This window comes from Lacerta agilis, chromosome 11 (genome assembly GCF_009819535.1).
Source record: "Lacerta agilis isolate rLacAgi1 chromosome 11, rLacAgi1.pri, whole genome shotgun sequence".
Taxonomy (NCBI): domain Eukaryota; kingdom Metazoa; phylum Chordata; class Lepidosauria; order Squamata; family Lacertidae; genus Lacerta; species Lacerta agilis.
In genome coordinates, this window is record NC_046322.1 from 18449838 (window position 1) to 18474258 (window position 24421).

General features: G+C 44.5%; 1 protein-coding gene across 1 annotated transcript in view; it reads right to left on the bottom strand.

Moving 5' to 3' along the window:
* Window positions 1-703: 703 nt before the first annotated feature.
* Window positions 704-24421, bottom strand: part of OXCT1 (3-oxoacid CoA-transferase 1) — a 53397-nt gene continuing 29679 nt past the window's right edge. The window contains exons 8-17 of the mRNA XM_033163719.1: window positions 23181-23288; window positions 16573-16687; window positions 16351-16445; window positions 16207-16255; window positions 14775-14847; window positions 13161-13236; window positions 8937-9026; window positions 4357-4437; window positions 3788-3889; window positions 704-1005 (exon numbers count right to left, since the gene is read on the bottom strand). Of these exons, the coding sequence (XP_033019610.1) occupies window positions 964-1005; window positions 3788-3889; window positions 4357-4437; window positions 8937-9026; window positions 13161-13236; window positions 14775-14847; window positions 16207-16255; window positions 16351-16445; window positions 16573-16687; window positions 23181-23288 (831 nt within the window). The 3' untranslated portion in view covers window positions 704-963. The remainder of the gene's footprint in view (window positions 1006-3787; window positions 3890-4356; window positions 4438-8936; window positions 9027-13160; window positions 13237-14774; window positions 14848-16206; window positions 16256-16350; window positions 16446-16572; window positions 16688-23180; window positions 23289-24421) is intronic.

Below are 24421 nucleotides of genomic sequence, written 5' to 3' on the forward strand. Positions count from 1 at the left end.
CAAATGTCTCTCCTTGGTTTCTGAGGTTTCAGCAGGAAGAGCCCACAGACTTGCAAGCCCTGAAGACCAGAAACGTGGTGGTTTAACAAAACACGGACTTTCGATTACAGATATAAATAGCTCCCCCTTGCCCAGGTTTTTAGCTATGCAAACTTCTGTATGTAGAACTCCTGAATATCCAAACATCAGATTATTTACATGTTTGAAAACCAACAACTTGTCCTGTACCTCTTTGTTTGTGTGTGCGCAGTTGCAGCCTACCGTACAGGCACTTGCAAATTAGCATGTTCTGTGCGTGGAAGTGATCTCTGCCTCCATACAGAGTTACAGTATTAACGTTCACATCTACAAGGGATTGGATGTGTTTGATCCTATCTCGGCTTAAGCAGAGATATGCATGAGCCTGTTTCCCACACATGCAGCCCATTTGCGTAGCAAAGCATGGAGCTTCTATTGAACCACAGTCACCTGTTTCATCCAAACCAGGAAATTATGGCTACCAGCTTTGGAACAATCTCAAGCCATGCTGTGGCTGAAGATCCTGGCTACCTCACACCCACTCAAAGGACACTTTGGCTAACTAAAGACTTTCTGGGTGATTTGTGGCTTGTGCTAAGGTTGGAACAAAGGAGCCTCATGCTCCAAGAAAAGGCCCGTGTGTTTCTCAGCTTCATAAACCAAGATAGGATCATCCAAAACAGGCTATTGTCTCTTGACAGTGTTTATTTGCAGTCAAACCTGCAGTGTGGTAATTATAAATATCTAGGTACCAGCTAGGATTTATTTTTGGAAACTGCACTGTTGCTTGCGAATAAACATTTACATAGTTCTAGTTACATAGTCAGCCTGAACGCTAACTACCAAAGGAACTACTTTACAAAGACCTCTTTAAAATGCATAATTGCAAAACAGACATTTGATTCCCCTTCACTGGAAGCGTGGACGTTAAGCCCAGTCGACTTCTCAAGTCGAAATCTGCTTCATTGGCGACAGCTTTGGCGAAACCTAGTGATGAAAGAAAAGAAAAATCAACAGACGAATAATGGAGCCTTGGTGCCATATGCAGTATACCTTCTAGCTGAGCTTCTAGAATGTATTTTGGAGAGATATGACCCTCTCCATTTTGCCTTTCAGCTTCCTTTTTAATCATTCCCTTCCTTTTTTGGAAGTTTCTTCTTTCGAAATCAAAATGTGACCATGCTGGATTTTCTTGGCAATTGTCCATTTATATAGATAATGAATTTGACAGCACCATGATCCCTGTTCCCAATGAGATCTCAGAGTATTAAGGACAGGAATGGTGAATATGTTATTTCGAGATGTTGCTGGACAACTTCCCAAGTCCTTCAGCAACAACTATGCAGAAACCAAGGAGAGACCATGCTGGGTGAAGGCCATCAAGATCTGGACTGAGACGGTTCCCTGTCTCCTGATTAATACCATACATCACTTACGTCTACCAGAATACTCATGTAATGATTTACAGGAGAAATCCATGCACACTCTGTGGTCTCACAGTGACCTCAGGATTGGACAACATAACATCCTATGTCCACAGACAACACTCACACAGAAGATCACAGGTTCAAGCCCTGGTGTCTCCAGGCTGAGGGAGACCCCCTGCACCTGAAATCCAGGAAAGCTGTTACCAGCCAGTGTAAAAAAGGTAAAGGTAAAGGAGCCTTGGATAGTTAAGTCCAGTCAAAGGTGACTATGAGGTACGGCACTCATCTTGCTTTCAGGCTGAGGGAGCCGGCGTTTGTCCACAGACAGCTTTCAGAGTCATGTGGCCAGCATGACTAATCTGCTTCTGGCACAAAGGAACACCGTGAGGGAAGCCAGAGTGCACAGAAACACAGTTTATCTTCCCGCTGCAGCGGTACCTATTTATCTACTTGCGCTGGCGTGCTTTCAAACTGCTAGGTTGACAGGAGCTGGGACAGAGCAACAGGAACTCACCCCATCGCGGAGATTTGAACCGCCGACCTTCTGATCGGCAAGTCCAAGAGGCTCAGTGGTTTAGACCACAGCGCCACCCGTGTGCTAGTTGGACTGTTTTTCTGACTCGGTATAAGGCATCTTCCGGGGTTCCGTCCTGCCACTTTTGATTTGTACCAGGGGTGAGAGAGACTTTCCCTTTTTTTTTTTTACAGTTTCAGCTTCTATTTGCCATTTTGCCCCAACATTGATGTAGCCATGTCAAAAGCCATTTCAAACTCTCTGAAAGAATCATCTTTTCTGTCTCCTACTATGGCTGATCTATGAGCCACAGGTGCGCTAATGACAGATGATCGATGCTAGCGATTGCAAACAAGAATGTGATGATTACATGAGAAGGAGAACAGCTGGAGGAACTAAGGATTCTACTGCACACACCAAACTTCTCCATCTATGTTCTGGAAGCCAGTGTATTTGGCCTTGCAGTGCAGTCCTATACACCTACTCGGGAGTAAGCCCCACCGAGGTCAATGGGAACTGGTCCCATGAAGTGAGTATAGGCCTGCAGCCTTAATGTTTTTTTGTGTCCCCTGATAGAGAACCAAGCTTCCACGGGAAGATAAAGCAGTTGAATCTTTCTGTTTGTGGACTTGCTTGCTTTAAAAACAAACAAAATATATCCGATTTATCCAGTTACAGCATTCCATTCCGGTTGATTTTCCCCCCCATGGCGCCATTGTAATTCAGATGATAAATTTGACACGTACAAATGAAAATCATCCTGGTGGGACAATCTGTCTTGAAGCCAAGCTGTAGCAGATCTGATTTAAGGGCACAGGGAAAGTCAAAGTTTTGTCTTTGGGGCCCAACAAAATCCCAAGCGGACTGCTTATAATACCAGCTTCATAAAAAAGACAGGAGGCTGTAAATCACTCCTCCCTTGTTATGAGGCTGCTGTGCATGCTGCCTAGAGAGGATGCTCTTTCTAATAAAGCTGTGAAAATCAGAAAGTTCAGTCACAGCCTTCCAAAGAAGCCACAATGCTGCTGCGTGGTTTCTCTTCTTTTTGGGGGGGAGCCATTTTGGTGCAAAATGTACAGGCCCTGCTTCAAACAAGACATATAAATTAAGTTTCACAGGGTTCTAGCAGTAAGCTAACAGGACTTCCCTGAGGCTTCTCTCTTTGAAGCCGTTCCTGAAGTGAGGAAATTGCTGGTTGGGAACCGAACGCTCCCAACTTACAGCAAGATATTCACTTCATTCCACTTTCAATCTATGCGTGAATACAGATACACACAGAGCAGGCCCAGGCCTTTTTTTTTTGCCTGAAGCAGTACAGTAGGAGTAGGAAAGTAAATGTAGCTCAGGAGCTAAATGTGGTAGCTACTCTGAACTTTCCCCAGGCCACAGTCCTCACTGGAACTGATTTTGCATCCTGGGTGTTTTTGGCTGGATGGAACATGTCCTCAAATTCCACCCACTCATGCAAGAATCAGTTGGGATATGTGAGTGTGTGAAGAAACTAAGAAAGGAAAAAAAATACACTCACTGCTCCACCCACTTTCAATTCTCTGTTCAGATCTAAGAAATAAAATCCTACCAAACAAATGGAACCTGTACTGTGTGTGTGTGTGTGTGTGTGTGTGTGTGTGTGTTTGAACTTTTTTTCATACTTCCCTCTCCAAGGCACAATAAACCTCTCCAGAACAAACCCTTGCAGCAGCCTTTTGCACCTGCAGCATGGACAAGCCGCGTAAATAAACCTTCTTTTGGGCTGCTCTTTGCTTGCTTACCAAGCTCCCTCGGAGCCAAGAAATGCAACTGCAATGTAAGCCAGACAATGACTTACTGTGAACTCAGCACCGGTGCTTTTCTTGATGTCATCCACGGACAGCCCTTCCCAGATTTCAATCAGCGTCAGTCCCTTTTCCTTATCGACATCAAACACAGCCTGCACGATTGGAAAGAAATGCAAATTGTTTCAGTCTAAGAAAAGGAAAGGAAGGGAGCCTTACTAGCTGAAAGAAGCCAATGCTTCAAGCTGATAAATACCAATTCCCTCCACCTTAGCACTGATTTGGGGGAGCACTTTTGGCTGGATGGGGTTATAAATGCCTTAAATAAAACAAATTAGGGACTTAAGATTGTTATGCAAACTGTAGTATTTGGAAAATATGGCTTGGCTGCTGCACGGTGGTTACAAGAGCTGATAGTGTGTGAGAGACAACTGCATCTTCTTCCTGGGCCAGGTTTGCAACACCCCTTCTCATCAAGGGAGCCGGGATATTAAAATTCAAGAGTTAGTCATGGGCAACTCAATCCCTCATTGCAGGATTATCGAGAAGATAAAAATGCCCCTCCCAAGCCGCTCAACAAAAAAGATGGGACCAGAAGTGCAACGAAAATAAGATAACCTACCTTTTCTGTTATGATGCGGTTCACACACTGTTTTCCCGTAATTGGCAAAGTGCATTTCTCCAAAATCTTGTGGGCATTGCCCTACAGTGAACACACGCATACAAATGAATGATCAGCTTGTTGGAGAAAACTAGTTGCTTGAAATTCAAAAGGACTCGCAGTCAGCAACTTCAGACTGAGACAAACATATGCTACCTTCAGCTCGGAAGCTTCCGCTGTGTTTGGACCTGTTGTGAAAGACTCACGAATTCATTGCTGAAATATTCCCAGGTCCTTAGTGACACGGGTAACAATGGCTTACTCAAGAAGGCATACACAACAGGACTGGCATACACTCAAGTGAATTGTGTGCCTAAAAGTTCACCTGAAGCCTTCATTATACATCTTTAAGTGCCAAGGGAAAACGTTCCTCTTCAACCAGGCCTTTGGCGAACTAACATCCTATATCCTTTCAAATGTGTTTGTGGATGGGGGTTTGTGGGTGGGGGTTATTGGTTTGTTTTGCTTTTGCTTTTGTTTTCCTTATGCATTTTGTGTTTTTCTCTTGTATTTTTATGCTGTGAACTGCCCTGAGATGCACAGATGAAGGGCAGGATGCAAATTTTATAAATAAAAATAGCAATGTGATAATAACTTCTGCACTCCCTGTTCCTGCTCACTTACAGGACGCCATGAAACATAGATCCGGAAACAGGGTGACCAGGTGTTCCAGGAAGAATGGTGTAAATTTGTAACATAGTTAGAAACTTCTTGTGTACATATAAAATCACTAGCAGGACTGAGATAAAACTCAGTACGTGAAGGAAATGAACATTCTAATAGGGACGAAAGTAAATGTTGTGAAAAGTTAGGTTAAATATAGGATGGAGATGTTATAAACGTGCAAAATAAGATTAAAACAGAAAGAAGCCAGAGGAGGGACGGAGGGAAGTCAAAGCTCGGCAGAGCAAATGCTATAATGATGGTTATGTAATGGTAATATATAATGGTTGTTGTATACTTTTGGAAAATCAATAAAAGTTATATGGCAAAAGGAAACATAGACATAGGAACCACATGGTTCAGCAGATCACTGAATCAAGAAGAAGAAGAAGAAGAGTTTGGATTTGATATCCCACTTTATCACTACCCAAAGGAGTCTCAAAGCGACTAACATTCTCCTTTCCCTTCCTCCCCCACAACAAACACTCTGTGAAGTGAGTGAGGCTGAGAGACTTCAAAGAAGTGTGACTAGCCCAAGGTCACCCAGCAGCTGCATGTGGAGGAGCGGGGATGCGAACCCGGTTCCCCAGATTACGAGTCCACCGCTCTTAACCACTACACCATGCTGGCTCAAATAATTATAGGGTTGGAAGGGACCCAGAGGATCATCTAGTCTAACCCCCAGCAATGCAAGAATCACAGCTAGACCACATAGTTCCTTTCCATGCTTGTGATGTCCCTTCTCCACACTTGATCTTAGCCAAAAGCCCAAGAAGCGATGTGATGTCCCTTCTCAGGGGAGGGAGCAGACAGCAACATTGGTGTTAAAAGGAATCATGTTGGCTGTCTGGCCAGAAATTATTGATGTATTCTGGGATTTACCACACAGAAGCAGGTTCTAATACTAGTATATTTCTAAAATAACTCAGTTAATGCCGCTTCACTCTATGAGTAAAAATTGCATTTCCCCAAGGAATATTTAAGTTTCCTTGTAGCATTGCCTAGAACGATACACAGCTATTCTCTGCTCATATTTTGTGATAACAATTTTAAAAATTGCCCCAATATACTGTTGCAATGGTATGTCCTCCTATATGCAGGGACAGGCAGTGCTGTAAAGGACAGGGGTATCTGGGATTATCTTAAAATCTTTCCTAGTCTTGCCCTATTGTTCTCCTATGATTGGCACATTAAAAAAAACACAAAAAGCTGTTGCCTATAATGTTTTTCGCAAAATCGAGCCCTCTCTCCAACTCTTTGCAGGTTGCCCCGATTGTAAAAAATACACATAAAACTGCTTTTCTGGGTAATCAGGCATTGTCCCTTAAAACTGTGATGATTTTATGAATTTTACAGTGGTGTCGACTCTGCCTACCAAAATGGGTTTTTTAAATTTTTCTCCCCCCTCCCCACATTATGTCAGGGAACAATTTCTTCACTCCAATTCCTACCAGTTAACATCTGTTTCTGCATTCAAGGCAGCTAGCCCCCCCTGAGTGAAACTGACAGGTATTTAAGGGGAAATGACAATGCTTAATTCAAGGACCTTCCAAGTTCTGTTCCCTGCAAAGGAACAATTCATCTGTGCTATTTTTATAGAAAAGTGTTCATCAACCCATCAGGTATACCTTTAAGGTCATGCAATATCTCCTTCTAAGCATCCCGGGGAGATTGAAATGCTCGGGCTTGAGGAAAGAAGACTGCTTCCCAGGCAGCCGCTGTGACCCCAAGCATTGCAGAATGCTGCAGTTAAATATGATCTTGCTTAACTGCAGTTAAATATGATCTTACTGTCACTGGTTAAAACCTTTCTGAAACCGCATCTACAGAAAAAAAAAAGCCGCCAGAATGGGAATAGAAGAACAGAGATATCGGCCAACGCCTAGCCTTTGTAACATCGTCCTATCAAATCTCCCCACAAGCAATTAATAAGGGAAGAGTCATGCTTAGCCCAAAGGTTGAAGGTCAAGGGTCAAAGCATTATTATTTCTAAAATGTGTATTACATGGTCCCACTCTGCCGTGTATTCCCATTGGTCCATTTGCACAAACACCAACACACTCCTCAACTGTGAAGCATATTATACTCTAAATCACGTCTATCTATTTTGGGAGGGGTATGTGGTTTTAACTCAAGCCTGTCCCAAAATGGCTCCCTTCTCTCCTCACCCACCTTCAGGACAATATTTAGTAATTTCCCAGGGATTGGTTTGGGGGGTGGGGTAGACAAGAGAGCGTAAAGCCTACCAGTGCCCGTTTTATTTCTGACATTTTCCCCCCATGGATCGACATTACACCACCATGTAAACACCATCCCAAGGGAGGAATGGCTGCTGCAAACAGTAGCTAAGGAGGCCGGAGACTGGGAAAAAGCATATGGATTGCTTATGGTGGCAAGTGAGGAAGCAGCAAAATTGGGAAACCCAGCCAGATGGGCAGGGTATAAATATTATTATTATTATTATTATTATTATTATTATTATTATTAGGAGTTTAGAAGGTTTCAGAAATGTGGTCAGGAAGACAAACTTGTGTTGTTGTTGTTTTAAGATACAAGGGGATTAGTGAGATGAAGAGAGAGGACACCTGTCCCAGGACAGAAACAGCACAGCAGAGGTGTGGGGAACTTTGTCCAGATGTGGCTGAACTACAACTCCCATTAACCCCAGCAAGCATGGCCAATGGCCAAGGGTGGTGGTAGTTATAGTTCAGCAACATCTGGAGGGTCAAAGGGCCCCCACACCTGGCAAAGTGTTAAACACAGAGTCTGCGAGAAAGCCAAAGAAAGCAGGCAATGGACAACCTCGTGCAGAAACAATGGGCCACATTTAATGCCGCTGTTCACTAGGATGGCAGAAATCTGGCAGATCCACACCGCACACTGGTGTTCAACAAACATTTAAAGCACACAATCTCCCCAAGAGAATCCTGGGACCTGTAGTTTCCCACTTAAAGAGCTACGGTTTCTAGCTCCCTTAACAAACTACAGCTCCCATGATTCTTTGTGGGAAGCCGTAAGAACATGAGGAGAGCCTGTTGGATCAGGCCAGTGGCCCACCTAGTCCAGCATCCTGTTCTCATAATGGCCAGTGGGGTGCCTATGGGGAGCCTGCAGGCGGGACCAGAGCACAAGGCCACTCTCCCCTCCTGTGGCTTCCAGTAATGGATATTCAGAAGCAATTGCTGCCTCTTGACTGTAAAAGGTAAAAGTAAAGGACCCCTGGACGGTTAAGTCCAGTCAAAGGCTATGGGGTTGCGGCACTCATTTCGCTTTCAGGCCAAGGGAGCCGGCGTTTGTCCACAGACAGTTTTCCGGGTCATGTGGCCAGCATCACTAAACTGCTACTGGCGCACAGAGGACCGTGACGAGTGCCAGAGCACACGGAAATGCCATTTACCTTCCCACCACAGCGGTACCTATTTATCTACTTGCACTGGCATGCTTTTGAACTGCTAGGTTGGCAGGAGCTGAGACAGAGCAACAGGAGCTCAACCCGTCATGGGGATTCGAACCGCCGACCTTCCGATCAGCAAGCCCAAGAGGCTCAGTGGTTTAGACCACAGCGCCACCCGTGTCCCTTTTGACTGTAGAGGCAGAGCACAGCCATCATGGCTAGTAGCCACGTGCTTTTAAATCTGCTCTTCCACTCTTGCAACAAAACTTTCTCCTCCTCCCCACAACCCTGAAAACCTGCTCCAGAAAGTTGGAGGAAAACACAAGGGGAGAGGAAGAAGCCCCATTGTGTGACAGATCCCAGGGGAGAAACTCAGCCAGATGGGCGGGGTATAAATAATAAATTTATTATTATCATTATTATTATTAGTATGTTTTCAGTCTAAGGAGAAATCCACAGAAGAGAATATTTATAAAAAGTTTACCTTTGCAGAGTGCTCCATAGTGACGACCACTTTAGTTCTTGAGCTGGACACCAAGTCCATGGCACCTCCCATGCCTTTCACCATCTTACCCTAAAAACAGAAGATTTCACACAAAAAGAAAAAGAAGAACAGGTGTCAACAGCACAGCTCAATATACCAACACTCTTTGCTTAGATGCATTTAATCTACAGAGTGGGAGGAGGCACCTCTCTTTGGGGCAGGGGAGCACATCCCTTCTAGGTAATTGGTTCCACTGCAGAATTGCTCTTTCTTTCATCCCAATTTGGAAAATCAATTCCTCCTTAAAGCTTTACAGTCTGGTAGGAGAGATGAAAATAATGCCAACATATTTCACATCTGGCAAACCATGCGCCCCTTGGGTTTCAGATAGTACATGGGGAGACGTGAGTCTAACAAGCCTGGGGCACAAATTTTCGCGGCCCTCTGCTGGCCCCTTTACCAAAAGCAATGTATTTAGTGTATACTAGATTCTGACCAAACTAAGCCTCCTAGAGCAAAATATACATAGGAGGCCTAGTTTGGTCAGAATTGGGTATACACTTCCAGAGTTAAATCTAAATACATCACTTCTGGTAAATGAGCCACCATAGCTGCTAGAGGGCTGTGGAAATTTGTGTCTTGGGCTTTTTAGACTCTTCTCCCCATGTACTACCTGAAACCAAAGGGGCACATTGATTGGCAGATGCGAAATTCTTTTCGGCTCTCCTACCCCCTATTTAGCATCTTGGCTTACATTGACCTCTAAAGATAATAAATTGGTGCACTCATTAATGCATCTGACTTTGCTTGTCTTGTGGCATCTATGGAAAACCAAATGCCAAATACACACCCTGGAAAGGAGCGACATTTTGGACCACATCTGGTGGACCACACCATGCATTCTTTCTTCTGACTCTGATAACAACTCTTAAGACAAGTACAGTAATCTTTAAAAGAGTTCCTGATACCCTCTTCCTCTCCGTTTATGGTAGCCAATGTGGTGTCTTTCAGGTGGTACTGGAATATGACTTCCATCATTGTACCCACCCCACACAAATGGGAGTCTCTCAAAGCCTGAAAAATACCATGTATAATGTAACCCTATTTCTAGTTACTTGGGATGTAAGTTAGTCTACCGTTTCTGAAGTGGAAGAGTCACAATGAGGTGACTTTCCCCCCATCCTGCAATATTTACTGCCCCATGGGGTTGCTGTGGAGGAAAGCTACTTTTAGGCCCTTTGCAGATAAGCACTACAAAGAAGCAGTCAAGGAGGCTAGAAAGGGCTCTGCCTGATTCCTTGGGGAGCCTGCTGCCATGGTAGGTAGCCTCGTCATAAGGCATCTTCAGTAATATGGTTTTGCCCAGGTGAAGCAGCTGCCAGGAGCAGGCATTTCGCAAGAACCCCTTTCTGAATACAAGGAGAGCTGATAAAAGTTGGCAGAAAGTTTCGAAGCATTTGCATGCCAACTGTAGAACTTTCCCCAAATTTATTCTTCAGGATTCATCAACAGTTAGCCTCAGGGCACCTGTCACTGGTTCAGTGGTTTATTTGCTGTTGCATCAGATCAGCAGCACCAGTATTTATGGTATTAATATTAATAAATCCCTAGGAGACCTCATCCATCACTTCTAATCTTTCCTCCAACTCCTACCCCATTGCTCTTAAAGTGTGATCTTCAATGGCTCAGGGCTATTTTACCAATATAAAAGCAACATTAGTCAAAGAAACTACAGCCTCATATTCAACGTTTCTGTCGGGGGGGGGGGTCCACCCAGAAGAGCAACATAACTCATCACAAAATGTTCTTCTTGATACAGCCATTCCAGATAACTCATCACAAAACAACCACTTTAAAATTGTGCTTTGTGTTTTTTTTGTTTTTTTTTACAAGACAGAACCAGCTAAAACAAAAATAATAATAATCCACAGTAATTAGTGCTTCAAATACTATTAAGGAAAAATTGCTAGTGAACGTCAAGTCTTTTCAAAATGGACATACTGCAGGGTTGGCAACACCTCCTGCAAATCGTAAAAATGATGACTTGTGCATGTTTTTATGTCAGAACGTATTATTTTCCTCCTATTTCAAATGAAGGTGTATGTCGTCTGAAAAGAGAGCTTCTTCAGATGCACGAATGGGCTCAATTATAGGGAAAGAGAGTTTTGACTATTCTCTTTCAAATGGAAGCCCCTGGCGCTGCTGTGTTGCAAAATGGTTTGGTCCTTCAAATCTGGGGAGTGAGGGTATAGGGGTAGTCTGGGGTTGCCTCCCCCCATTCTTTCAAAAATAATAGCCCCACTGTTCACATGGAGCTTAGTAGAGTATGAAAATAATAATTTCATTCATACCTACATGCTTAGTCAGAATGGGACATACTCCCAGAGGCTGTGCAATTGTGCATAGGACTCCAGCCCCAGGCAGACGTTCTTTTAAGAAACTAGACTATAGTGAGGATCTTAAACACTAACAGCAGGTTTATAGCAGGAGGAAATTATGGCCATTCAGATCTTGCTGGACTCCAAGTCTAATCATCTCTGCCCACTGGCCATGCTTGCTGGGGCTGATAGGAGCTGGACTCCCAACAAATATCTGAGCACATTCAAAGGATAGGTTAACTCTTAAGAAGCCATTGCTCTTTCGGATTCCAAGAAAAGCAAAGAGGGCCTAAATATTATATTAGATTCATCTTTCGTTGGTCAAGCCTCAAGAGTGAACCAGACTATTTTTTCCAGGATCCCTAAATTGGCGTTAAGGTGAGGCTGCATGAAAAGGCTTAACTGCTGAGAGTGAAATATCACAAGTTGCAAGTTCTCAGTGGGAGGTGAATAGACTCTGAACTACAGTCATACACACTAAGAAAAGGAAATCCTTGCAATAAGGGGGGAAAAACAGTTTTTTTAAAAAGCCCATATTATTGTGATGATGATGATGACTATATTACATAAGTGTTTACTTCTGGAAACTGATTTAATTCATTCTTTCACCTACATTTTAGGCTTTTGCCAATTTCTCTATGGACAGTGTCAGGGATTGCCCGGCTCCTCACGAGGAGAGGGTGAGGGGATGTCCTACTCAGGAGGAGAGCCGAGGCAAAGGTATTCCTTGTGAGGAGCGAGGGGAGAGAGATCCTCCTCTCGAGGAGGAGTGGGACAGGAGGATTACTCGAGAGGAAGGGCTGGTTGGAGGTCCTGCTCAGGAGGAGGGCAGGGAAAGAAGTCCTCCTCGGGAGGAGGACTGGGAGAGCAGCTCTTCGGGAGAGGAGGGCTCTCTACGCTACAGGGAACCCCTGCCGCTTCTGTCCACGGACTCCTCCTCCTCTAGCCTTTCGCCTGAGCTCTCTCCAAGGGAGGAGGAGCTGCAGAGGCTTGGAGACTCTGGGCAAAGACCCAGCACCACCAGCCAGAGAGGATCTGAGGAAGAGCTGCCGCTTCTGGCGCCAGCACAGCATCGGGGGGTCAGAAGGCACCGCAGACGTCGTTTTAGGGTGCCGAGACTTTGGTGTTGGGCGGGAATCCGGAGAGGGGCACTTCCGGATTCTGCAAGTGACTGAGCGGTCATGTTTTGAACTAGCTCTACACTGTAAAATAGTTATGCACAATGAATAGTCTTAGCAACTGAAGGCTCATGAGCAACACTTGGGAAAACTCTGACAGCCAGCTGGATTCCTTGTTGAAAAAGCCAATGTGTCTAGGAATGACTGGATTACAAAGTGGAGAACCAAAGATGCTTAGGGAAGGGCTGTGGCTCAACAGTGAAGCACCTGCTTTGCGTGCAAAAGGTCTCAGGTTCGATCCCCGGCCCCTCCAGGTAAGGCCACCTGAAATCAGGAAGAACTACTGCCTGTCATTTTAGACAATGCTGAGCTAAATGGGCCTGTTATAAGGCAGCCTCCAATGCTCAATTGGTAGGTGAAGATTACTAACCCGTTCTCTACTTTGATTACACAATAACATGCTTTGTTAGAAGGAGTTGTGAGCACCCACCCTGCTCTTGCAAGAACTTATGAACCGAAGCTGGATTTTTTAATATGTTTTTTTTAAAAAAAGTTCTTCAATTACAGAACCAAAACAAAGCCTTGGGATCACTGCATGCATCCAAAAGGAGTCATTTTTACTATTGTTGAGAACACATCGTTTCAGTGAAATGAGAAGACGCCTCTAGACACTTCAAATAAAATGCATGGAGCAAATATATAACACGGACCCTTCTCCATCTACTTACAGGAATCATCCAGTTGGCTAGGTCACCATATTTAGACACCTGCATCGCTCCAAGCATTGTCAGATCAACATGTCCCCTGTTAAAAACAACGAAGAAAGAAACGAGCACGCTTTTGGCGTCAGAAATTCTGGCATAATTTTTGTTTGTTCCATCTACAAGCCCTCTAACCATTCCTGAACAGTACCTCTCTATAAAAGCAGAGGCAGAAAAATAGCTTGAAAATCAAGCGCCACTGGACAGCTGCAAAACTAAAATCCCATGCGCATTGAGGCTGCCATCTTATACCCACTTACCTAGGAGTAAGCTCCACTGAATTCTATGGAACTTACTTCTTTTTTTGTCCTATATTGTGTTTTTTTAAAAAATATTTTTTTTTTATTTTCGAATATATCAAATTACAGCCAATTTAACATCTACACACAAATTACACAAATCAATGCTCTGCCGAGCTACGACTCCCCTCCCTCACGTCAGCAGGTTTTCTAGTCCATTCTCATCGCACAGTTTTTACCACTTCATCTATTGAACTATGTCAAAGGTTTATTCAATCCTACTAGTGTTTTTAAACTTCCTCGGTTCAATCTTAAGTACTCCACAAATTTACTCCAATCTCTTTGAAACCTTGAGTCGTCCTGGTTTCTGACCCTGCCGGTCAGTTTTGCAAGTTCAGCATATTCCACCATCTTCATCTGCCACTCATCAATCGTTGGTAATTCCTGCAATTTCCACTTTGGGGCAAGCAATATTCTTGCTGCAGTTGTCGCATACATGAACAATCTTTGGTCCTTCTTAGCTATTTCTTCTCCCATCAAACCCAACAAAAAGGCCTCAGGCTTTTTTGGAAAAGTATATTTAAACATCTTCTTAAGTTCATTGTAAATTAATTCCCAAAACGCCTTGACCTTATTGCAAGTCCACCACATGTGATAAAAGTCCCTTTCCTCTTGTCTGCACTTCCAACACATTCTGTACATTTTTGACAATTTAACTGGAGTCAAATACCATCTATACATCATCTTGTATACATTTTCTTTCAGAGTTACACATGCAGTAAATTTCAAACTCTCATTCCACAATTTTGTCCATCCATCATACTCAATATTATGCCCAAAGTCCATTGCCCATTTTATCATCACTTCTTTCGTTAACTCATCTTTTGCATACCATTCTAATAAAAAGACATACTTCTAAGGGTAGTGTCGTTACCTGGGATTACGTCCCACTGAACTCAGCGGCCTGGGATAATTATCTACATGTCAAACTTGGGAACACTCGGCATTCGCTAAACAACACACCAAGGCGGTAACGGTAACAACAAAACAACGCAGCCTGTGCCGCAAGATCACTCTTAATACTCTGTTCATACAACACAAAAGATTAGTAAAGAAAAAAAGGTGTTGGCCTGACAACTGACAGCACCAGCCGAGTTGACTATTTCGAGTTCAATATCCAGCTGCTAAATCTATTGAGTTCCAATACCCAGCTACTAATTATTTTGCTGTTTCGCAGAAGACTGACGGATAGTCACTTCGGTGTGGGTTACTAATAAGTTCAGGCACCAGCTGGGCCTGTGCTCTTGACATTTAGCAAATTAGGTTTTTTTCCATTACATACCCTCGAATCATTGCAAAAGATTCATCGCTAGAGAAGTAGGAAGCCCCTGGAAGCACAGTGACCGTCTCTTTGCCTGCAGAAGAAACTCGGTGTTAGGTTTGCTATGGCCAACAGGCAAAATCCCAGGGTGGTGCTGGGAATCGATGTTGTCTGTGTCACACAACAAGGCTTCACAAAGCTTCTACACTTTTTTCGGCGAGGGGGGGGAAGGTGAGGAAAACAGAAAGACAAAACCAATAAAACACAAATGACGAAAAGTCCCTCCAAACTTCAAGTAGACTCTTCCAGGGGAGAATGCGTGCGAACAAAGATTCTTGCCAGTGATTCTGATAAAATTTTGTGACATTCCTTTAGACACAGATATATATACATATACATATACATACACACACACACACATATATATAGGTTGCAGAGAAACTAAAGCTTACTTAAGAGCCAGCATGCCAGAGACATCCAAATGCTGCACAGTCATACCTTGGATCTCAAATGCTTTGACTCCCAAACAAATCAGCTCCCGAATGATTGATTGAAACCCGGAAGCGAATGAATGGTTTTTGGAAGCCGAACATCCGGCGCGGCTTCCGATTGGCTGCAGGAACTTCCTGCGGCCAATCAGAAGACGTGCTTTGGTTTCCGAACATTTTGGAAGTCGAACGGACTTCCAGAAGAGATTCCATTCGGCTTCCAAGGTACGACTATATTTGAATTGTATCAGGAAATCAAGCTTGCTGAATGACCATGGGGCACTCGTTCTACCTACCTCTGGGGGTTGTTGAGAAGATAAAGGGGGGGGACTGTACATGACGTGACCCAGGATTTAGAGAATCCAAGAAGGGTGGGTATGGGGATCTCCCTCAGAGACTCCATTCAACCAGAGACCTTGGTGTAGGGGGAATTCCAGAAAGTGCCACTGCCCCCACTTCTGCTATCTGGCCTCCTCCTCTGACGGCTCTGCTTCTAAAGGAGATCACCACCACCCGTTGTTCCACCATGCTAGTTCATACCTGAAGCCCCTTTGAGAGACTGATAGCTTTCCCAGAAAGGCCTGAGCAAGAAGCCCTAAGCTACCTGCAGACTTGCTTAAACCTTCAGCTGGCTCCAGACCTTTGCTGGAGCAACATCCCAGGCCAGCCTTTCACAACCTCAAGTTCCCAGATATTGTTGGACTACAAGTCCCATCATCCATACATAGCCAGCAGGGGCAGTGGTCAGGAATGATGGGAGTGGTGGTCCAACAACATCTGGGGAACCCAAGGTTGAGAAAGGAGACTGTTGCTCTTGGGTGCCTGTATCAAACTTGAGTTCCGCCTGGCTCTGTCTGAAGCTGTCCATGGTTCTGTTTCTCTGCTTTCCTCTCCCACCTCCCCATTAACTTCTTGAAGGAAGGGCAGTATAAATGTGTGAAAGAAAGACAAAAATCGGGTTTAACCTGCATTGATGAGGTCAGGGTCAACTTCGTTTTCAGATGGGTAAGGTCCCTAGTTAAAACACAAAAGAAACACTTGCATTAACTTTCCAGTCAAACGGTTGTGTTGTGTTGTGTTGCATATTGATTCCTGTGTTCCATTCTTACCAAGCCAAGGACTCCATTTTCACTCTGTAGATGAACAGTTATGTCTGGACTGATGAAGTTGCTCGCAAGCAGTGGGATTCCAATACCCAGGTTAGCTTAAACGCATCGGTCAAGGTTAAACAGATCCAAGTTCTTCATTCTGTACACGAATTTATTTAATTCAAATGCGCGCCGAAAACAATTTTTTAAAAAGCCATTGCATTCCACACGGCCAAAGGATACCGTACATGCCATCCTCGAATTCAAGGGCCGCTCGCCTGATGATCCTCTCTCTTACGTTATCGCCATCTTTCTTCTGCTTGCCTTCGCTATCTTCAGCTTTGCGTAGCGACAACCTCTAGAAAAGCAAGCAGAGTGAAATGGGAGGTGACAACTGCACTCTTTCACGGAACGTTAAGGACCAGCATATATTATTTCACAGTCGGCAAAGGCAGGCATCAGACACCCTGAAGCAGTAAGAAATACATTTAAGGTGGCCTGGGTTGGTTTATGCTAAACACTGGCCTGATCTGCACATAATGTAAACCAAACTATCACTTATTGTGAACAAGCAAGTGTGCCGGTGCCCAGAAAGACAGCAATTGCTGTTCTGTTTCCCCTTGCACCAATGCTAACTCAGCTCACCACCTTTCTGAGTCTATGCTTCTTCACAAACTTCTCCACAAACCTTACCCAGCAGGTCATGTAAAGAAACTACCTTATACCAAGTCAAATGATTTGTCCCTCTGGCCCAAGGGTGGGTGGAGCCAGAGTAAAAAATAAAAAGAACAGGGCAACCTCGTTTTCATTCCCTTTCTCCATTTCCTTCTCATCATGCAAGGTTGCTAGAGGGGGAACATCTTGTTCTGGTCAGAATTTCACCCATTTTGGTATAGACATCCCACTCAGTTTCCGTCCAGTCTTCCACCACACACATGAAGTTAGGACAAGGGCTGCAGGCTGCCCCCACAGACTGGGGCTTCAGAAACTGGCACCTTCTAGTTACAAACATGTGCCTACTTAAAGGTACCCCTGACCATTAGGTCGAGGCGTGGATGACTCTGGGGTTGCGTGCTCATCTCACTCTATAGGCCAAGGGAGCCGGCGTTTGTCCGCAGACAGCTTCCAGGTCATGTGGCCAGCATGACTAAGCCACTTCTGGCGAACCAGAGCAGCGCACGGAAACGCCATTTACCTTCCCGCTGGAGCGGTACCTATTTATCTACTTGCACTTGATGTGCTTTTCAACTGCTAGGTGGGCAGGAACAGGGACCGAGCAACGGGAGCTCACCCCGTTGCAGGGATTTGAACTGCCAACCTTCTGATCAGCAAGCCCTAGGCTCTGTGGTTTAGACCACAGCGCCACCCGCGTGCCTACTTAGGGATGTACAAATCTGTCATTTTCAGTTCCCTAAGTTTCCCCTTTTCCCTCAGTCTTAAACTCAGTTCTCCACATTTCCACAACAATTTGTGCATTAAAAAAAAAATCCTCAGGGAAATTTCACCAGCATTCACTGCTTATTTCTTTGTGTGCAGTCCTGACTCAATACACACGTTTAGGCAAAGCCATCTTTCCTAACTTACTGCATTTTTTTGCACGTCGTTTCTTCATTTTGCATCGCAAAATTCGGAGAAGTGCAAACTTCATAGGCTAGCGGCATTTCCGTTTGCCTATCCGCTCAAGAAATGCAAATTAGCTTTCTCATTAGAATGCCAACAAGATCAAGCTCCTCTTCCATTCCTTAGTGCCTGCCACTCCCTCACATGATGAATTTATACTCTACCTTTTAGGAAAACTTCCCAAGTTATGGAAAAACACTGAGCTATATAGACCTTCCCCAAACCAACTGCTGTGAACACAGCCTTTGGGTAAGAGAACAATACACTTGGCCTGGTCGTTCCTCAGGTTATGCCTGAGCAACAGAAGACCATTTCACCAAGGCAGCACTCCTGAGGGAAAGTCTCTTCCAGCTTCTGCTGCCAAGTGCTGCTCCAGGTTGCCATCTGCTGTTACCGTTTTGTACGGCATGCCAACTCTTTCCTAACCCAAGGAAGGGCTGACATTAAAAAAAACAATGCAGTATCAATGGTGGATCAGGGCAGGTAAGGCACCACCACTGGTACTCCCCATTATCTGAACCCACATGTCCAAGAAGCCTTTTCCAGAGCGAAACTGAAGCAGGCTTGCCAAAAGAGCAGAAGAAACTATGTATGTACGCTACAACAGCAGCTAGGATATTACTAGACCAAAAATGGAAAGACGACAAGATACCAACGAAAGAAGAATGGCAAGAAAAACTGACGGAATATGCTGAAATGACGAAGCTAACTGGAAAACTTAGAGACAAGGACAACAGAGATTTCGGAAAAGACTGGGAACAGTTTATGTTGTATTTACAGAAACATCGTAAAGAAGTGGACTCACTAGCAGGGTTTGAGTAAACACAATTAAGAAAACAAACACAGAAGCTAAGATGTAATGATTGGAAAATAACTAAGTGTAAGATGTGATGTGAAAATAATTATGGTATAAAAATGATAAGAATATAATAGCATTTAATTTAAAGATTACAATATTAAGGTAGAATAAAATAAGCAGAAGAAGCAAATATTTAAAGAACCGGAAGAGGAAGTTGAGGGAAGTCACGGGAATGGGGAGGGGGGAGGTTGGGAATCATATATTTTTTTTCCTTTGTGATAATGGTGATTGTAATGAATATAAAATTGTAAAATTAATAACAATTATTTAATTAAAAAAGCAGTGTGAAGCTGAAGCAGAATGAGGAAGAGAGGCAGTAAAAGTTAAGAATTCTAAGCTCAGTGAGAGAGAAAAATGAAAACCGTGAAAAACAACGAATCAGACACAGAATGAATGCTAAATAGCAACAGCAGCAGTGTTCTATTAAAATTAATAATAAATAATCAGCAATGCCACTGATTTCATCTTCTTTTGAAGATAACGCCTCTGGAGGTACACATTTGCACGAATTCACAGGAAGTTGGGGGTAAACATTCAGCAGCTCCATAGCCAAAAATGGACTTGGGCTTGGAAAAATGTGAATTGGCCCAATAAGCAGAGCTCAGGGTACTTCAACTGCAGTCAGCATAAGCTCCCCAACATCCGTGGGGAATCGGTACATTTCTGCTCAGGACCAGTGGTTTTAAAAATCCTTCAGAGTTTTTCATTTATCTACGTTGCTTAAATAAACCCCTGCCCTATATCATTTTCCAGGCACATGGCTTTTATTTGGCAGAACAGATTTCCGAGAGAGAGGGGGGGGGGAGAAATTACGCATCTTTACATTCTCCCTCCAGGAAGAAAAGAATCCTGCGGACGGAGGCTGTGAGGGATCCTATTCCCTCCCCTTTCGATACTTCCCCAACAGTGACTCTCCCTAGGTTTCACTGACAACTAGGATGAATCCTTCAGGGTTCATATGGGAGTTGTCTCTGGGGTACCTCAGGGCTCTACGTTTGAAAACCTCTTGCCACCTATGGGATCTCCCTCCCAGGGTTCCCAACTACTGCAGTTTGCCTCCCCTTTAGACAAATAAGTGGCACACTTGGCTTCACTGTCCAGCCCTCTGTATGACAGGAGAATAAGCAAACAGTTTCCTCTTCCCCAGGAAAGCTTTGTTCTCTCCTCTTAGTCACACCTCTTAAGGTACTGATACACTGCCACAGTCAGCGAACGTTTAAGCACATTTAACTTTATTAGGTAACTTGAAAACATGGATGTCTCGGGTTATTACTGGTACAAATCTTCTTCTCATGTAATTCCGCTTTGTTATAATATTTCCTGCATCCCTTTAGCAATGGTAATGACCTTTCCTCCCATTCCCCGAAGCCTAACCTCCCATTTTCTCTCTCTAATCCTCCACCCCCAACTGCCAAACCCCCAACTGCCTTTTAACGGTTGTTCCCCCTCCTTTTAGAATGCCAACTAGCTCCGCCTCCGAGGGAACACCTATCTAACATGGGAGTGATAGGTTAACCCATGATGAACCTGAATCATCAGCAGGCATTATTCCGCCACAGAGGCCAAGGGCACTCCTGCATTTACTCCACAGAACTGGAAGTGGAAGCCTGGAAGCAGCAAGACTGCTACCAGGATGCTTATACAGTTGTATCTTGGCTCTCAAACAGAATCCATTCCGGAAGACAGTTTGACTTCCGAAAACGTTCAAAAACCAAGGTGCAGCTTCTGATTGGCTGCAGGAGCTCCCTGCACTCAATCGGAAGCTGTGGAAGCCACGTCGGACGTTCGGCTTCCCCAAAAAAGTTTGCAAACCAGAACACTTACTTCCGGGTTTGTGGTGTTCGGCAGCCAAAACGTTCGAGTCACAAGGCGTTCGAGAACCAAGGTACGACTGTATACTGTATCCATGCATTCAAAGTACCAGGGCTTCCGAGTCTAAAACTCTCACCTGCATCTTGGCCCAAGTCTCTGCTTCTTCTCACTTTTGAAACAGAGGCATAAACAAAAACCGAAGATATGTTTAATAACAGCTTAAATCGGAATTAGGCTCCCCTTGGGACGTTTTGCTCTCCCAGCCAGAGCCAGGCCAGATATTACAGCCATAATTATTCCTCTCCTAATATGATAAACTATCTTCCTTTTCCAGGCACTCTAAGTTAAATCTGCTTTGTACTGGAACCCTCACTCAGCACTCGGGTGGATAACCGCATTCCGCCCAAGACCAATTTACGCTTGAAGAAGCGAGCCCAGAGCCTCCAAGGTAGATGCAATTTTTATAGGCACTCTCGCTCTTAAGACAGTAAACAGAGGAGCTTGCAGTTTCATTGCCTGTTTTGACAAGGCAGATCCCTAGCAGGATTACAAAACTCAGCAGACCAAAATTAATCCCTGCTGTAACTTTAGTCTAGACGATATAAAACACTTAAAAACGAGGTTGCCAAAAAAAAAAAAAGTGGCGTCGAAGGGAGGGAGGGAGGGAGGGGAGAAGCTAGTCTGGAGAACAGGAGAAAAACTGAAAACAATCATGGTTTGACTGTGCAATAACGAAGATCTACACCCAGCCTCCTATCGGGTTGAAGAAGAATCAGGGATAATGTTTGATGATTAGCCGAAAAAGGAAAAGGTAAGCAGTGCTATCGTTCAGCGCATGTAAGATGCATTTAATTATTTATTCTCTCTCTCTCTCTCTCTCTCTCTCTCTCTCTTTCCTTCTTTCCTTCCATCCTTCCTTCCGTCCGTCCGTCCTGGAGCTCAAGGTGACATATATGGAGGTTCCAAGATGGTCTCCGGTCCAGGTACTGGTCAGACCCTGATCTGCTTATCTTCAGCAAGGTAGCTGCATCATGTGCTCTCGGGATCTTGCCTTGGGACCAAAGCACTAAAACAAGAGTTTTACCACAAGGGGCAGTTTTTCAAGTTTTCTATATTCAGGCAAAACTTTCCCTATGGATATGCCTGCTGAGGAACGGTTCCGTATCTGCTACAGACCCCTGAAAGGGTTCTGGGGCAGGTTATAGAGGGTGCGCAGATTGATACGAGACACTGCCCTGGTGTTCCTTCCCCATCCAAGTTTTTCCTTGCCAACTGAAAACTATCCATGGAGCTGCCTTATCCATGGAGTCACAACATGGGTCCGTTTTATTTATTTATTATTTTACTTTCTTTATTTCCACCAGGTAGGCCTCAAAGCGGCTGCCAACAATAAAAATATACACTGAGCAAAATTTTAAACATAACTTGAACCTCCAAAACACACCTGATACTGACTGGCAGGGGCTTTCCAGAGTTTCAACCGGGGGTCTCTCTCTCTCTCTACAGTTGCTGGAGATTGCCAAGGACTGAACCCTTCTGCATGTAAATCATGAGCGCTAGCTCTGAATCGCAGCTCTTCCCTAATCTCAGCATTCCTCGCAAAACAGTATGAAAACCACTTCTAATAATAGGTCAACAGTATAATAAGAAATGAAAGCCACCAGGCCCTACTACCAGCAACATGAAACACAATTATCTGCTCAACAGACTTCCAAAGGATCCCCTCTGGGCATGAGGTAGTCAGGATGGTACCCTCCAAAATATCCTGTCGTTCCTGACCATTTGTCATGCTGGCTGGGAGCAACTGAAGTTGGCTAGCCCCCCCCCCCCCCCCCCGAGCAAGGTCTCTCAGACGACACCTATTCTCCAGAGAAGAGGTGTGAACTTGCAGAGACAAGAGCTCTAGCTGGCTTAAGTTAGCCAAGCTAAAAGACTGAGGGATGCTTGGGCACACATGCCCACACACAACATACCAGCCAAGCATCTTCGCACCCCCCAGATCCTAGGGTGGCAGGTCAGGTTTCTTGCCAATGCAGAAATACGGTAATAACCGGATCCTAAACGTGAGCTCAAAATTCACCCGCCATTTCTCACCAAAGGATGTTGGACACAGCTGCAGTTTTGAGGGCTATTTAGTGAAATTCAAAGGTAGTTAATGAAGTGCTGAGGATGTGTTCTGTTAAGTGGGTCGCATCGGGATTCAACCTTCATTTATAATTGGATATGGAAACGGCATGGTGTCCGCTGAGACACAAAAAATGTTTTATTGCTTACACATTCAAGCTCCGATGAGATTATCAGCTTTTTTTTTTCAAAACAAGGGGGGGGGAAACAAGTTTCCAGCCCCTCAGGAAGTGTGTGTGTGTGTGTGTGTGTGTGTGTTGAATTGTTTTAGAAGCCAGAGAGGTGGCTAAGCAGTATCACCCGTGCTTGGGAGGCATCACTCCTTGACCATGAAACTAGCGAAACCCATAACTATGCAAAATAAGAGCAGCAGTACAAATGTGCCCAGGCTGCATGGGAAAACACAAAGGATGGCCCCAAACCCATTAATACTTACCTCGATTCTTTTTTCATACTTTCCCCCTTTGATGAGACGATGGACATAGATCTTGGGGACATGAATATCTTCTGGGGCAAAGGAACCAACGTCCACAATTTCTTCTACCTGAGCAGATGTGAAAAACAAAAAGGGTAAAAATCAGAGGGTGCACACAGTACACAAAGATTAGCAGGTGGAAACATGCAGGGTCCTTCAATTCCTTTTGAAGAGGTATGTCCCCGGGTCCTTTTTTGAAGCGACAATGAGTTACATAGTTCCAAGCTCCAAGAACTCTCAATTTATGAAGTGAGATGAGGGCTTGGGAGAGCCAGTGTGGTGTAGGTTTAAGAGCGGTAGACTCGTAATCTGGTGAACCAGGTTCGCATCTCCACTCCTCCACATGCAGCTGCTGGGTGACCTTGGGCTAGTCACACTTCTTTGAAGTCTCTCAGCCCCACTCACCTCACAGATTGTTTGTTGTGGGGGAGGAAGGGAAAGGAGATTGTTAGCCGCTTTGAGACTCCTTAAGGGGAGTGAAAGGCGGGATATCAAGTCCAAACTCCTCCTCCTCCTCCTCTTCTTCTTCTTCTTAGATCCTTTAACTGGAAGTCTGATTTTCTCTACTACCCACTTCCTGGTTCTGCAAGTAAGCGTTGCACAGATTGTGTCTATACACACTGAGCGCCATGTGCACAGCATGCTTTTAAGTCAAGAGCGTCAGGTGGTTCCCAAGAACAAGTGTGCAAAATACTTTATGCCACCCATTCCCCAAGGCAGTTTGCTGTCCCAAGATTACACACTGAGCTTCACTGCAGAGTGGGAAGTTAAAATCCAGTCTCCCCTGCCCGAGTCCAGCAGGCCAACCACTATACTACACCGACTCCTGACACCCCACTGGAGCTTCCACACTGAATATTCTAGAATAAAAGAGCCTGAAGCCAAGCAGGTAATGGTTGCATGTTTATGCTAGAGGAGAAAGCCGCCTACTCATACTCTCAGCAGTGCAAGGTCTTGCTATTAATTGCCAGATGGGAACAGGGAGTCCCCTGCCAGTATTTAAATTTCTTGTTCTCTCCAGCAAAAGTGAGGTACTGTGCAATGGTCCTCTCTTTAACCAAAGATTCAGCCAAGGCGACGGCTTAGAAGTGCGATCTGAAGGTGCAACTGTGCCTGTAGCTGCTTTGAGAACCAGCAGCTACCACAGTCACTGGGAGGCTTCTCTCAACGCAATGCCTTTCCAAGAGGAAAATATTTGAGCA